We start from the raw sequence: 13,431 nt of genomic DNA on the forward strand, positions 1-13,431 counted from the left end.
ACTAATATACCTATACATGTGTTGTATTGTTGCAGTTTGTTAGACAAACAGCAAAAAAATCTACAAATCTTTGTTAAATCATGTTCTTTATACTTCAAATAAATGCAGCAACAGCAACGGCAGAAAAAAACACAGCCATACAATTGCTTAAAGGGTTAAGAACAGCATTTATCACACATATTAAATATGGAGATATTCCCAAATTTAAGTGCTAATTATATATATATTTTCCCATATGTACATATCAGTGGCAAAGCACAAAATCCTATACTTCAGTAAACAGTAGAAACAGCCTTGGTAAAATATTATGCCAGTAAAAAAGTCTACTATTGAATTTATACATAATACACATGTATATTTGTTTTTCAATGCACTTACTTTTATCAGATATAAAAGTACTGTTGTTTAATTCTTATGCATGTGCCTATGTAGGTAGCCTTGAAATAAGCGTTTAATTTTTAATGTTACTAATCATGTATTTTTATACATTACTGACTGCAATCCCGGTTTTCCAAATGGGACAGTGAAGTTGACTTGAATTAAGTTGAGTAATCATAAAACAGTGTTTTCTAATCAAACTAATTAAAAATAACAAAACCGATATACACACAAACCAAGCACTAGCACAATTAACAAATTAACAAAAAAAGCACAAAAACACAGCCATAAAGAACACATATGCATATGAATGGCCAGCAAGTGATACTTTGGCGTATGTATGTAAAATGCTCCTTACGTTCAGGAAGCCCACCTGTCCAGCTTGCTGACCACTGTCAGGGCAGACAAGTTGGACAAACTCCTTGAGCGTCTCCTGCGGGTGGTAGCGGATGGCAGGGTGGGAGAAGTAGGAGCCGGGCTGCTGGATGATTGGCGACGTCGGGAAATGAAGACTTGACGGCGTGGCGTGAGGACTCGCTGGAGAGAGAGAGGGGGAGGGGAGAAAGAGAGAGAGAAACGTTAGAAAGGAGAGAGGGGGTAACGGGATAGATACACGAGGGTTAACTCCACACTGAAAAAAGTGACCCTTTGAACATACTTGATTCAAATCTGTCCATCATCTCCACATGAATAAAATACATCAACCAGCCGTGGGCTATATGACGATATATTTTCATTATTGTGATAAATTACACCATAATAAGCTTTTCTGAGTATATCATGAGTATCGTCATTATTTCTACATCACTGAACAACTGCATGGATAAGAAAACAACAACAATCATTGTAATGGCATAAATTGTTTAATAACGAGCAGCTGTTTGGATTTTTTTCTTTATTTATACATCTTGTTTATTCATTTATTTTTAGAGCATCCTCCTTTCTCTCCTTGTATGCAGAATGTAGTCAGGCTGGGATTTTAAGGGGTTAAAGTATCATTATATATGTTATATTTCAGCTACATCGCCAACCCTTAACACCGACTTGGTTTTGTCTCTCAGTTTATTTACTTTTGCCAATAACTGTTTCAATGCAATATATTTTATTTATGTGGAAATGATGTACACATTTGTATCAAGTCAATTAAATTCATCACTTTTTTCAGTCTACGAGGTCGGGTTGCAGATGCACACAGACTATGGAAAAGTGACACAATACAAGGATGAGGATACATGCAGACGGGACACACACTGAGGTAAAGCGCTTTTTGCAGCCTAACTGGCTGTACACACGCTCTCAACACACACAGATATGAGGTGACAGAGTGAGCGGCCGCTGTCATACATACACATGGATCGATATTTGCACACCCTGTTGAGCCAGTGACACACATGCACACTTTTCGTTTGGTACTCTCGTATGCACAGAAGCCCTTCACGCACCTGCTCATAACAATGACAACACGCTCCACGCAACTACATCATTTATGTCAACAGCACTCAAAACATCAACACTGCTAATTCAGCTCAGTGAAGCAATGGCACATATTAACAGAGCTCCAGGGAACACTAACTGAGTGTACTGAGCAAACACTCACACTCCAAACCCAGGCACACAACAAGGATAAATACTTCATAAACCAGCTTGCATTTTTTTGTTGTTGTTTACCCTTTTACCCTGTAGTGCTGCTACAACTAACATAAAAAGAAACAAGAGCTATCACTAATGATTATATCATTAATGGTTTCTATTATTTTGACAAATAATCAAGTAATACAAGTTTTAAAGGGGATTTCTTAACATTCTGCATAATTCAATTGCTGAGATGTAAATAAAGTGATTTATTACAAATTAGACTGTCTTTACAATGACGACAGAAACAAGGAATCGCAACATCTACAATGCAAATGCAGCCATACATAAAAGTAAAAATAGTAGTAAATTATCTCAAAACTTCAGAGACTTCAGGCAACATATTCGAAGCATTTCGCGTAACAACTTCCTGATGCAGCTTTTGGAAGTATTAAACTCCACTCATGTCCTATCACCACTACTGTGTCAATTGCCACTTTCACATCCATCAACACTGAATGACTTATCGACTTAAAGATGCAGAAATTTTGAAAGTGGGGTAGAATTCTCCATTTAAAATAACTAAACAATAACTATTAAAGCACTTTATTGGCAAAAGACAAACAAGTAAGTCTTTAAAAACATAGAACATAAAAAATAAGACTGGTCGGAGCTTTTAAAACATGCACAGAAGGTACAGTGTAATTGTGACAGCCTCAAAAGAAACAAAATAGGACTTAGGCATTATGGAGGGATGACAGTGATGACCCAGCGTGCGCCCACACCTTTCGTGGCTGGAGCGCTAAGGAGACTGACAGGCCTTTAATGGATCGAGGCTTATCAAGTATTTAATTGTAACCGGCACAATCTAATTAGGCAGCTCTTAATAGAGGTAATATTCGGTTATTGGTTATTAGTATAATGCCCAGGACGTGCGCAGCGCTGCCTCTTTAAGCCTGTGATGTATTGCAGCGGAGTTAATAAGACTCTGCACTCTCTCCCTTCTCCAGTCTCTCTCTTTCTCTCTCTCTCTCTCTCTCTCTCTCTCTCGCAGTGGAGATGGTAAGCTGATACTACATAAACATTGTTAAAGCCACAGCTCCCTGCTGCAGTAATTCACTTAGCTTTGGCCTTGATTTATGGTTCTGTCAATAGAGGGTGACTGGAAACTCTGGGTGCTGGGGCTGAGATGTAGCCATTGTATTTACAGTAATAATAGAATGGATTGCTTTTTTCCCTGCCCTTCTTTGCGTTGGGTGACGCTGCGTTTAGGTCTTTCGTTCATATTTTTTTTTTGTGACAACGTCTTTTGGGGCGAAAGTGAGGAATGTGAACCTTAAGAGCGAGGAGGGGAAGGAGAGACGGGGAGCACACATACACACACTTAGCCATCCTCTCCTCTATTGAATTAGTCCTGCATGCTGAGGCAACACTGCAGTGGCTGCTGCTGGAGACACACACCGACTGACCCCCAGTGAGACACACCCTTTCGCAGGGCTGAGTCAGTCGCTGCACACGCGCACACACCTATTCACTACCCTACCCTAGGGTGATCTCTTCTTTTTGCACAGTACTGTACATACGAACAAGCACTAACACACCAATTCTCATTTAAAAATAAACTGTTTATTCCATAGACTTTATTCAGAACTGTATTAGGACAGAGACAAAGCACTAGATCAAAGATCAAACCAAGCCAGAATGCTGAGAGTCTGTGTTAAGTAGCTTTATTTCCACTGGATCTCAATCCATAATCCATCCGTTCACTTAATGAAACAGTGAAGCAGCATATGGTTCCCTCTCCATTATTCTAAGAAGTGGGTCCAATTGGCATCGGTGCGTCTATCTGGAGGCAACATGTCCAGACTGGATCGCTTCACAGTCTTTTCCCAGGCCAAACAAAACAATTCGTCAAAACGTTCACCTTTCAGAGGTTAAACTCTTACCTGTAATTTAAAATGTTACTGGACAGAACTCTGCCAATTCTTGGGTGCTTTTAAAGCCCTAAAATTCTCACTTTACTCCTGGCCAGCTCACCAGCTATGCCAAGCAAAGGCCAAAAACTGCAAAAGACCTCTTATGTCAATTATGCAAATGGCCTCAGTCAGTTAGCATGCCTAAGGAAAAAAAACACTTTTTCCCCACAAGTTGATGGATTCAAAATGTTCTGGAATGATTGCCAATTACTCAAATGGCTTACTTACATGTCATATCCTTATTCACTAAATGATGGATATTTGGATGCAAATCAGCAAGTAAACAAAATCGGACCGTGTTTTACGTTGTCAGGGCGGCCAGACAAAATAATTCCACAGAGGCTTTCTAAGCTCGTCTGGGTGCTCTCAACGAAGCTGAGGAGAAATAAAAGGGGAAACCCCCATCCTCCATGTTGAAAAGCCTGTGAGAGAGCAGACATGAGAAAGGGCGGGGAGGGATAAGGCTAATACCAGAACACACAGCTACAAGAGGGATAATAAAGCTTGGGAGACAAGCAGTGTGTCTTAACTGCAGACAACAGGAGAGCAGGGGGGAGGCCCCAGGAGAGAAAACTGAGGCTGGAGCTTCACTTCCCCGCCTTTCAGCTTCTACTGACCAGCGGGACGCTCCTCAGGAGCGTGGCGCCACCATGTACGAGAGGCCCTAATGCAGCTTCAAACAACAGGCCGACAGACAGAGAGAAAGCGAGAGAGACAGAGAGAGAGAGAGAGAGAGAGAGAGAGAGAGAGAGAGAGAGAAAGAGAGAAAGACAGAGAGAGACTGCGGTTTCTAATGTGTCTGCATCTCTGGGTTGTACGGAGTTGAGGGCGCTGTGGAGGAGTTTAAAAGGTTAAAGTTGAGCGGTATCCTCACATTCTTTCACTCATTTCCCCAAACGAATCAACACAACAGTGAGTAAATTGTCACTGTCTTACGGAAAGCTTGTAACTAAAGTTTTTTTCAACCATTTAAAAACTCCAGCTACCACATTTCATATTGAATGGAGCAACAGAAATGGTCCAAACTATCTAAACTGCAGAATTATTCTGTTATTAATCTTAACTATTAATCTTAACCATAACTAGTATGACACCAATGTGTAAGTTATGCAGCTATGAGTAAGTTATTAAGTTATGAAGTTGTATAGTTAGAAGTGAAGGCCCATATAAAAACTATTTATGGGGTTAAGGAATTCATCATATAATCGCTGTAAACATCAATGAATATTTGCATTATTCCTTAAAATCCCACGCTTACCACATCCTAAAGCTTGTTGACTACAATGCAGACTAGCTGAGTTAATCTTAAATTATAAAATTGTGTAATAAAAGTTTGAACCTGCTGGTGGGTCCTGGCCATTTAAGGAGTTTAGAAATTCATATATTCTTCCTCTCTCTGTCTCTCTCTCTGTACTGGGTGGCCCTGTAGTGAATCTGAGGGGGGTCCTGCTTGACCCATATCTGAGAGAGTAAATATGAGAATGATAATGGTGCTCTGAATGAAGGCGGAGCTCCAGCAGCTGTGGCCGCGAACGGCTTCCTCTGTAGCCATTGTGGCGGCGCCCGCGCGCAGACCAGAGAGAAAGAGGCTCCAGATTAGTTCCACTTTACAAATCGCATTGGTTCACTGATCTTTCTTTTCTCTTTTTTTTCTTCCAGACTTTCTTTCTTCCTCACTTTCCCCATTTTGCTGCCAACTTTTCTTGAAGAAGATATACAATACCAGTGGTGGATTATTGAAATAATAACCAAAGTGATAAAAAAAGAGAAAAGATCCCTTTATTTCATTGCTGCATTAGCAACAGGTTCCTCGCTGGGCGGTTTGAATAACACTGAAAGGGAGGGGACAGCCAGTGTTACAAAGTCACACAAGGATAACCGAGAGAGAGGACAGATTTAGACGGTTTTAAATATTTTGAAATGATTTAAGAAAAATAAGGTGCTGAGAGGGCGTTTTTTCGGGGTGGGGTGGGGTGGGGTCTGGGGCTGTTGGGGCTGAGTTTGGAGCTGAACTAAGCTAGCTAATCTGACCATGGTGTAAATCTCACCATATTTCTCCCTCATGGCTTTGCAGAGTGGGGGAGGGGGGAGATTTCAGCTAACCTGCTTTAGAACTTCATATTTAATTGCACATTCAGGGACCTGTTAGCTGTTTAAAAAACAAAAAAACACAACCGCTTCTTACATAGACTAAGTCACACATAACCCTGTGACATGTCACTATTAGTGTAAAATATACACACACAAAGTCCAAAATCTGACAGGAATAGGCTATCTTTTACTTAAAATTTAAGCCTCTCACCAGGCTTTCCGATTTATCTTAGCCCTTTTAGGTCAACATGTCATTGAATATGAAGTATTTAATCTCTGGACTTAAATCCAGTATTTATTCAGCAGATGGACGGCATTGACGGGGGCAGTAAAGGTTCTCTGAGACTGTGAGGGCTGAGTGTTTGCCAGCATCAAGCTAAAGCATCTCATTTTATTCTAGGAAACATCATGTGCAATGCAGTTGTGGACAGAAAATTCATCTGTGTTGGATGTTCTGAAATGTTTCATAGTCTAATGCATATGTCTGCTTGACCTCAGGTCTGAATGGTGGCCAAAGGGAGAAAATGTGCTGCAAATATGTGGTGAAGAAACCACAAAGCAGACAAGTTTCATAAAAGTAAATGTGAGGTTGAGTTTTTTCTCCTCATATAGTTCTTAAAGAGGGAGCAGGTGTGTGTATAGAGCAGGTAAAGCTGTGTGTGTGCGTAAGTGTGTGTGTAAAAACCTGTTCTTATCTACTGACAGGACAATGACAGTACAGCCCTGATAACCTGATCCTACTTACACATCAATAAAGTGCTGACCTCAACCAGAGTGAATACGAACTCACATATCAGTCACCACTAGAATCAGTGTTTATATTAAAAACATTTTTTTTAAATACAATGTCAAGATGTTGGGACATACACAAAAATAATTTATTTGAATTCCTGTCAAAATGTCATTAAGTACAAGTTATGCTTTTCTCTAGATACATTTCTGAGATAATTAGATATAGGATAATCCATTGGCATAATGGCAATAAGTGAACAAACAAGAGTTTCCAAAACTGGAGTTCAAAAAATGATTATACGATACAGAGAAAATAGGACACCTAACAACAAGACCTAGTAGACCACCATCAGATAAAAAGTACTTAAAGATAAACACTACTTTATCTATGAAACATGGGAGAAAAACAAGCTATATTCCAGTTTCAGATCAGTTCATTCTTTCACTGTGATAAGAAAGCTTAACACTATGGGTTTGAAAGAATGTGTAGCTGTCAAGAAGCTGTTGCTGAGAAAAGAAAATGGATAAAATAGAAGAACATTTGCAAATCAAAAAAGCTGCTGGTGTTCTCAGAACAATGAACTGACCACCCCAGAGTCCAGACCTCAACAACTGATATTACATAAAAAGTCATATTATATTTAGTTGTGGAAGATTCTGTATAATTTTATGTTTTCTGCTTTTTTCTTGACACCAGAATTTTTTTTTGACTGGAACTGAAATAAATGAATGATGATCTCTGACTGGTGCTATATGTATACACTCTCTATATAAATAATAATATGTACATTATAAATAATATATTATATATCTATATGTAATAGGGACTTTTATACACATAACCGTAAGTCTAACCCTAATTTTAACCCCAGTAAAAAAGTTTTACAAAGGTTTACATAGTTTTTCAAAACTGAAGCGCTTTACAAAGTCAGCAATATCTTGTTAGTCTTGGTCTTGACATTCTACAAACTCAAGACAATTCTCTTCTGAAAACACACACATGCCCAAATACACAGGGCACATCTGATATTGCACATCCCCAATGTATTTGCCTACAACCGCCCAAGATGGGCAAGCCACTGAAAGACCGAAAGAGTGCTGGAAAGTCACTGTTAGGATTAGGAAAGTGTGTCTGCCACTCTCTAGCTCTCTCCTCCTTTCTCTCTTAAACCATACACACACACTCACACAGCCTCGAAGCCTGAACAGACCAGCCCTGCTGTGCACTGGACCAGCCTCAGAGGAGAGAGTCCCCCACATGTTTAATCCGTACTGACCGGAGGGGGTACACTTTAGGGTGAGGAGGTGTGGGAGGGGGCAGAAGGAGGAAGAAAAAGACGTGCTTTTTTGGGTGGGTTTAGGGGCTCTGGAAGGGGGCTTTAGGGTGGTGCTGGCAGGGTTTGGGTTTGGAGGGGGGACCTCACCTCTGGGTCCTGTTATGACTGGCCGATGATGGTGTGTGAATGCCGTTCGAGGGGAGTTGGTCTGCGAAGGCACGGGGCTGCTGAAACCAGACTTCTCTGACTTCTTTAATGTGGTGGGCGATGGCATTCCTGGCAAGAATGATCGATAAGCGCAGTTTTAATAAGGTAAATGGCATGAAGACACAGGCTGGCGCACAGGTGTGAGTTTGGCAGAGAGTGCAGGAGATGTGTGCATATATATATGTATGTATGTCTGAAGGTGGAAGGAGAGGAGGACAGTGGAAGGGCACACAGCACCCAACGATCGGGCGACGAGGAAACATCATACCTGACATAGTCAATCATTGCTAGAACATGTTTAATTAATTTTTTGAATACATCAGACATCTTTAGTGTCCTGTATCAACTGTGTTTGCTAAGTGGATTTATGTTTGCTGAGACTCTTGCATCTTGCATCTTGCATCCCAATAAGACAATGTCCATATGCATTTACAGGTGCTAATCAAATGTGTTGCTGGTAACTGGATTAAAATCTGATTGCTATAAGGTTTATAACACGGAAATCAGCAGACAAATCAGCCAATTGTCTGAGGTTGTTTCTTGCTTCCGTGTTCTGTGCAAAAGATGGTTGCTGCCTTGAAAATGGAAAACTGATGGTGTTGTTCATTTTCTTACACTTGTTTTCTGTACACACCCAACATGCAATGCATTAGTCATTACAGTTGGGAGGTGTTTCACAGCGTTTCAGCCCTTACAATTCCAGGCTTATGACATACTAAGATTTATTATTCAGTAACTACAGGGACTTCCATGCGAACCGGTGAAGTCATTGTTAGGTTATAGAATTGTGTAATAAAACTTGAGGACTGCCAGAGGGCACTGACCTTTTAAAAGGGTTAACCAAGACAGCTACACGGTGCTCATAAAACGCGAGGTGGCCAGTGTGCAAAAACAGCATCAAAATGCATCTTGCTCATTTAAAACTACTGGAAATAAGCGCATCAGTCTGCAAAAAAACTTGTAAAACATAAGCCCCCTTCACAGACTACATGCATTAAGATGTAATATACTGGGAGGGCGAATGCGTCCTGGAGAAAAGGATTTATTTACACTCAGCTAAAATGCGTCTCAGACAACATCCTGAAATGATTTGAGCGAGCTGATTTAAATCTTTTTTAAAATTTTAAATCTTTTTTAAATTTTAAATACATCTTGGATGCATTTAAACCTGCATTTTTATATTAAATGGCTAATTCCTATCCGGAAGTAATACCGATACTCAAGATGCAAGAAATGACCGATTGTACACAGATTCTGAGTGGTCTTAGGCAAAGATATTGTCATTATTTCATATTATAGATACCTTAAAGATAATTTTGAATGTTTTTTAGCTTGGGTTCTACTGCTTCATTTTAATAATGACTGCTTTGCCTGATACTGTCAAAGTTTGCAACTGAAAGTCTCTAATAAACTTCAACACGTGAATCTTTACACTATGGGTAACATTAAGAGCCTACGAGCATTTTGTATGAATCTATATACGTTTTTGTGTGAGGACAAACAATTTTTTTGAGGAAATGATATTACAGCTGTGAGGTTAGTTGTTAGTAATAAAATTATGCTAACAAACACGAAAATAAAATAGAAAAACAAAAAAACTACTGATGGGTTGATTTCATTGACAAAAAGTGTGCAATGTGTACGGGTTGGAAGGACGATGGAAAGAGTGAGAGATGGAAGAACGTGAACATATGATCATTAGGGGGTCAGCAGCAAAGCACATAGCATTCACCTTTACAGCCCTATCAACTGCTGTTATGGCAGAGATTAAGGGAAGCAGCCATTCAGATGCACTGGTTGCTAGCTCAAAATGGGGCAAGTCAGTTAGTGCATGCATGATGTTAGTTCATTTTTTCCCCTAATGCCTCAATTCAGTCTCCTCGTGGCATCTCATTCCGAGGTTCTAAATGGACAGAAATGAGGAGATACGAAATCCTTATTGCACTTTCATACCTACAATGCATTAATGCACTGTGATGCATCGATCTTAAGGTGGTGATTCAGCTGCATTGGTTTTGTAATTATATAATAGATCATAACAATATTCAGTACAGAATGTTCTAACTGTTGAGCAAAATAAAATTCTCAGGCTGTATTTTTTTTGTTTTGTATTTGTTGTACTGTGTTTTTGTTGTACATATTCTCTACTAACTCCTCTATTCACATTTATCTATTCAGAGTAAAATAATCAAATTGATTCAAATTGTGGTGAAACATGAAATTTCATGAAGCATTGAATAATTTTCTAAAGAACTGTAATCAAATATAATCATTGTAAGATCAGAGAATTACACCTCTACTAAGTACAGTTCCAATTAGTGACCAATGTGAGCAACGTTACTACCAAATGCATTTCTCCAGATGGATGAAGATGGGACAGAACAGCAGCACTGCTTTAATTTCTCTCTCTGCTCTCCATCCAGAAGCCTTCAGAACAAGTTCATATGGACTCTGGCAAATGACTTTAGCCGGCACAATTCAATCATCTGTGGATAAAGCTGTTGTAATGGTTTTAGCCCCCTGCCCATGCTCTCCCACCTGGCCACACAAACCGATAGGGCATTCCTGAGGAAGACGCACCACATGCCAAGCTCAGCGGCTCACACTGCTACAGGGTGGCTTTTCTTTTCCAGTGATCAAATCTAAGCAATTTAAAGAACAGTCCAGCATTTTTCCTCAAGAAAACACAGTTTTCAGTTCTCATTAGAAAACTGTGTTTTTTGTTGTTGAAATGCATGCTTCCAAAGCAAGATATGGCACAAAAATTCACAGGCTTCCACAGATGTTAGAACAAGACAGCAAAACTGGCTTTAGAAACTCCCCCAATACTACACTAATGTAACAATGCAATATTGTCCAACAACTGTGCTATTGCTTGCATCTTCTAATAAGACCAGATAAACAGCACACATAACATTTTACACCTTGAATAGGACTATTTTACTGCTCTGCATTCAACTGAATGTTGTGGGTTGTGATGCACTTCTGTACAGAATGGTTTTTCATTTCTCTCTCAGGCAGAGGAACATGGCTAAGTGAAGCTTATATAGCCAGAATACTAGGTATCAAGCTAAAAGGAAAATAATAATTTCATGTTAAACATTTTGAGGCAATATAATAAATAATCATTCATAATTCTTGGACTGTTTTAAGCTTGCAGCTGAAGAAGATCATTTTGAACCTGAAGCTAGATGCAGTTTTGCACCCTGTGAAGACCATGTATGCTTATACTACAAGCATGCATTTCACAAAAAAACAATCAACCTTGTTTTAAAAAATACTCTGAAACTGGAAAGAATATTGAGAAAGGCACTGAAGTGTTCTTTTAAAAGCGGAACATTGGCTGGCATTTGCATTTACTTTCTCCTGCCGATTGCAGATTCCTTAACCCTTCAGACAGAGAAAACGAGGGGGTACAATCTGTGCTATTAGACATTATGTGTAGTGTGGGCTAATGATAATCAACAGGGATGGACAAGTGAGACTGAGTGGGTTGAGGGCCGTGAAGAAGCAATAACTCACACGACAGAGTGACAATTTTAAATGTTTAAGGGTAAAAAGGAAAGGTAAAAAGCAACAGTCATCTTGTAGTCTCTCATTCTCTCTCTCTCTCACTCTCACACACACACACACACATAAAGAGAAATTCTAAAAAGAAATCCCCACATTTACCTTATCATTCTCTCTTCTTCACAAATAGTTCCACACAAACATATTCTCTCTTACTGCCTGATCAACTCAATCAAGGACCAATTCTCCAGTCCCAGGAGATAAAGTGGAAACAGTGACAACAAGGCTAAACACACACACACACACACAGAGCACAGCCACATGTGGAGTATCACACTCAACACCACTGGGGTAGCCAAACCAGCACAATCAGGGGTATGTACAGGTCAGTGAGATGAAAAGCAGGAGACAAATGAATAAACAGAGGGAAGGATGAGGAGAAGAAGCATCAGAGAGAGAGAGAGAGTGGGAGAGAGAGAAAGTGGGAGAGAGACAGAGAATGAGAGTGTGGTGTAATATTGGATGAGCAAGGAAAACATTTGGATCTAATCATTGCTGCATAGTGAGGATCAGTGAATATGCACACATTACTCATACACACTGACACCCACACACACTCACACACACAGACGGGTGATCCTGAGATTCCAAGTTGGAGAGGATCAAAGAAGCAGACTGAGACAAAGCTGAGCTCTGAGGTTACTTATAGCTACCACGCCATCTATTCATCACATTTACTCATACAGGGAGAGCCATGAGCAGTTTAGCTCTTATCTAACACACACACACACGCGTACATACACACTCTGATTCAGTTCTTATACAGTCATGAAGTTTCCTCCTATTTACAATGGCTGTGTGGTAAATTTTCTTCACTGCTGCTGGAGAAGTACGAAGTTCAGGTCAAAATGACTCGGGCCTGGTCACACTACAGTGCCCACACACATACAAACCTAATCCGCAGATGCTCCATCTTGTCAGCCTTTCCGCTTATTTGTCTGTAATGTTTCTGTGAAGTTCCTATATTTTAGGTTTTTTTTTTAGGTAAGCTTAAAGATGTTGGGGTTTAGGCCACACATACCCCACAGATGTCTCTCTCTCATAAATTTTTTCCTTTCCTTTCTCTTTACGCTTCAGCATAATTTAGCCCCTACGTGCATTCTGACCCAGGAATTAAACAGGAAAGGGTTAAGTGTGAAAGCAAGCCAGAGTCAAAATTCCAGTAAAGTTGACACAGCAATTTACCTGCATGAGCCCTAGCAAAATCCCCAAGAAATTACCAGTAGAGTTCATGTGTGAACAGAAGCTGATCCATTACTGGCAAATACATAAACAGACAGATTACAGTTGGCAGAGATGTTTCTGTGACAGTTTTTGCAGCTGATTTTTTTTTAGTTTTGAGAGTGAAAAGTTTTCAGTTTTTAAGAAAAGTTGTGGGAATGTATTTTGTTCATGATTCAGAAATGAAACTGCTGTTGGCTATTCATGAAGAGAACATCACCTCTTGTTTACTGTAATTTTCACAGCATGTATGAAAGCATGCATTATAGTAAAATACTACTTAATGGCTATATTTGTGAATGATACGAAGCACGAACCTTTGCTGGCAAATTTTCACTTTGAAAAGGGGTTTTAGTTGTGCACAAACCTTAAAGAACAGGCAAACTGTCTGCTATTGTGCTGTTGTT

The 13,431-nt window shown here is 39.7% G+C and overlaps 1 protein-coding gene across 7 annotated transcripts in view; it reads right to left on the reverse strand.

Moving 5' to 3' along the window:
- nfia (nuclear factor I/A) overlaps nucleotides 1–13,431 on the reverse strand; it is a 151,391-nt gene that overhangs the window by 22,865 nt on the left and 115,095 nt on the right. For 5 of the 7 annotated variants that reach the window (XM_036587404.1, XM_036587405.1, XM_036587408.1 and 2 more), the window contains 2 exons: nucleotides 8,174–8,302; nucleotides 737–915 (listed from right to left, as the gene is read on the reverse strand). In XM_036587404.1, coding sequence (XP_036443297.1) covers nucleotides 737–915; nucleotides 8,174–8,302 — 308 coding nt within the window. The remainder of the gene's footprint in view (nucleotides 1–736; nucleotides 916–8,173; nucleotides 8,303–13,431) is intronic. The other 2 variants (XM_036587406.1, XM_036587407.1) reach the window with 1 other exon arrangement.

Source organism: Colossoma macropomum, unplaced genomic scaffold, assembly GCF_904425465.1.
Source record: "Colossoma macropomum unplaced genomic scaffold, Colossoma_macropomum, whole genome shotgun sequence".
Classification (NCBI taxonomy): Eukaryota; Metazoa; Chordata; class Actinopteri; order Characiformes; family Serrasalmidae; genus Colossoma; species Colossoma macropomum.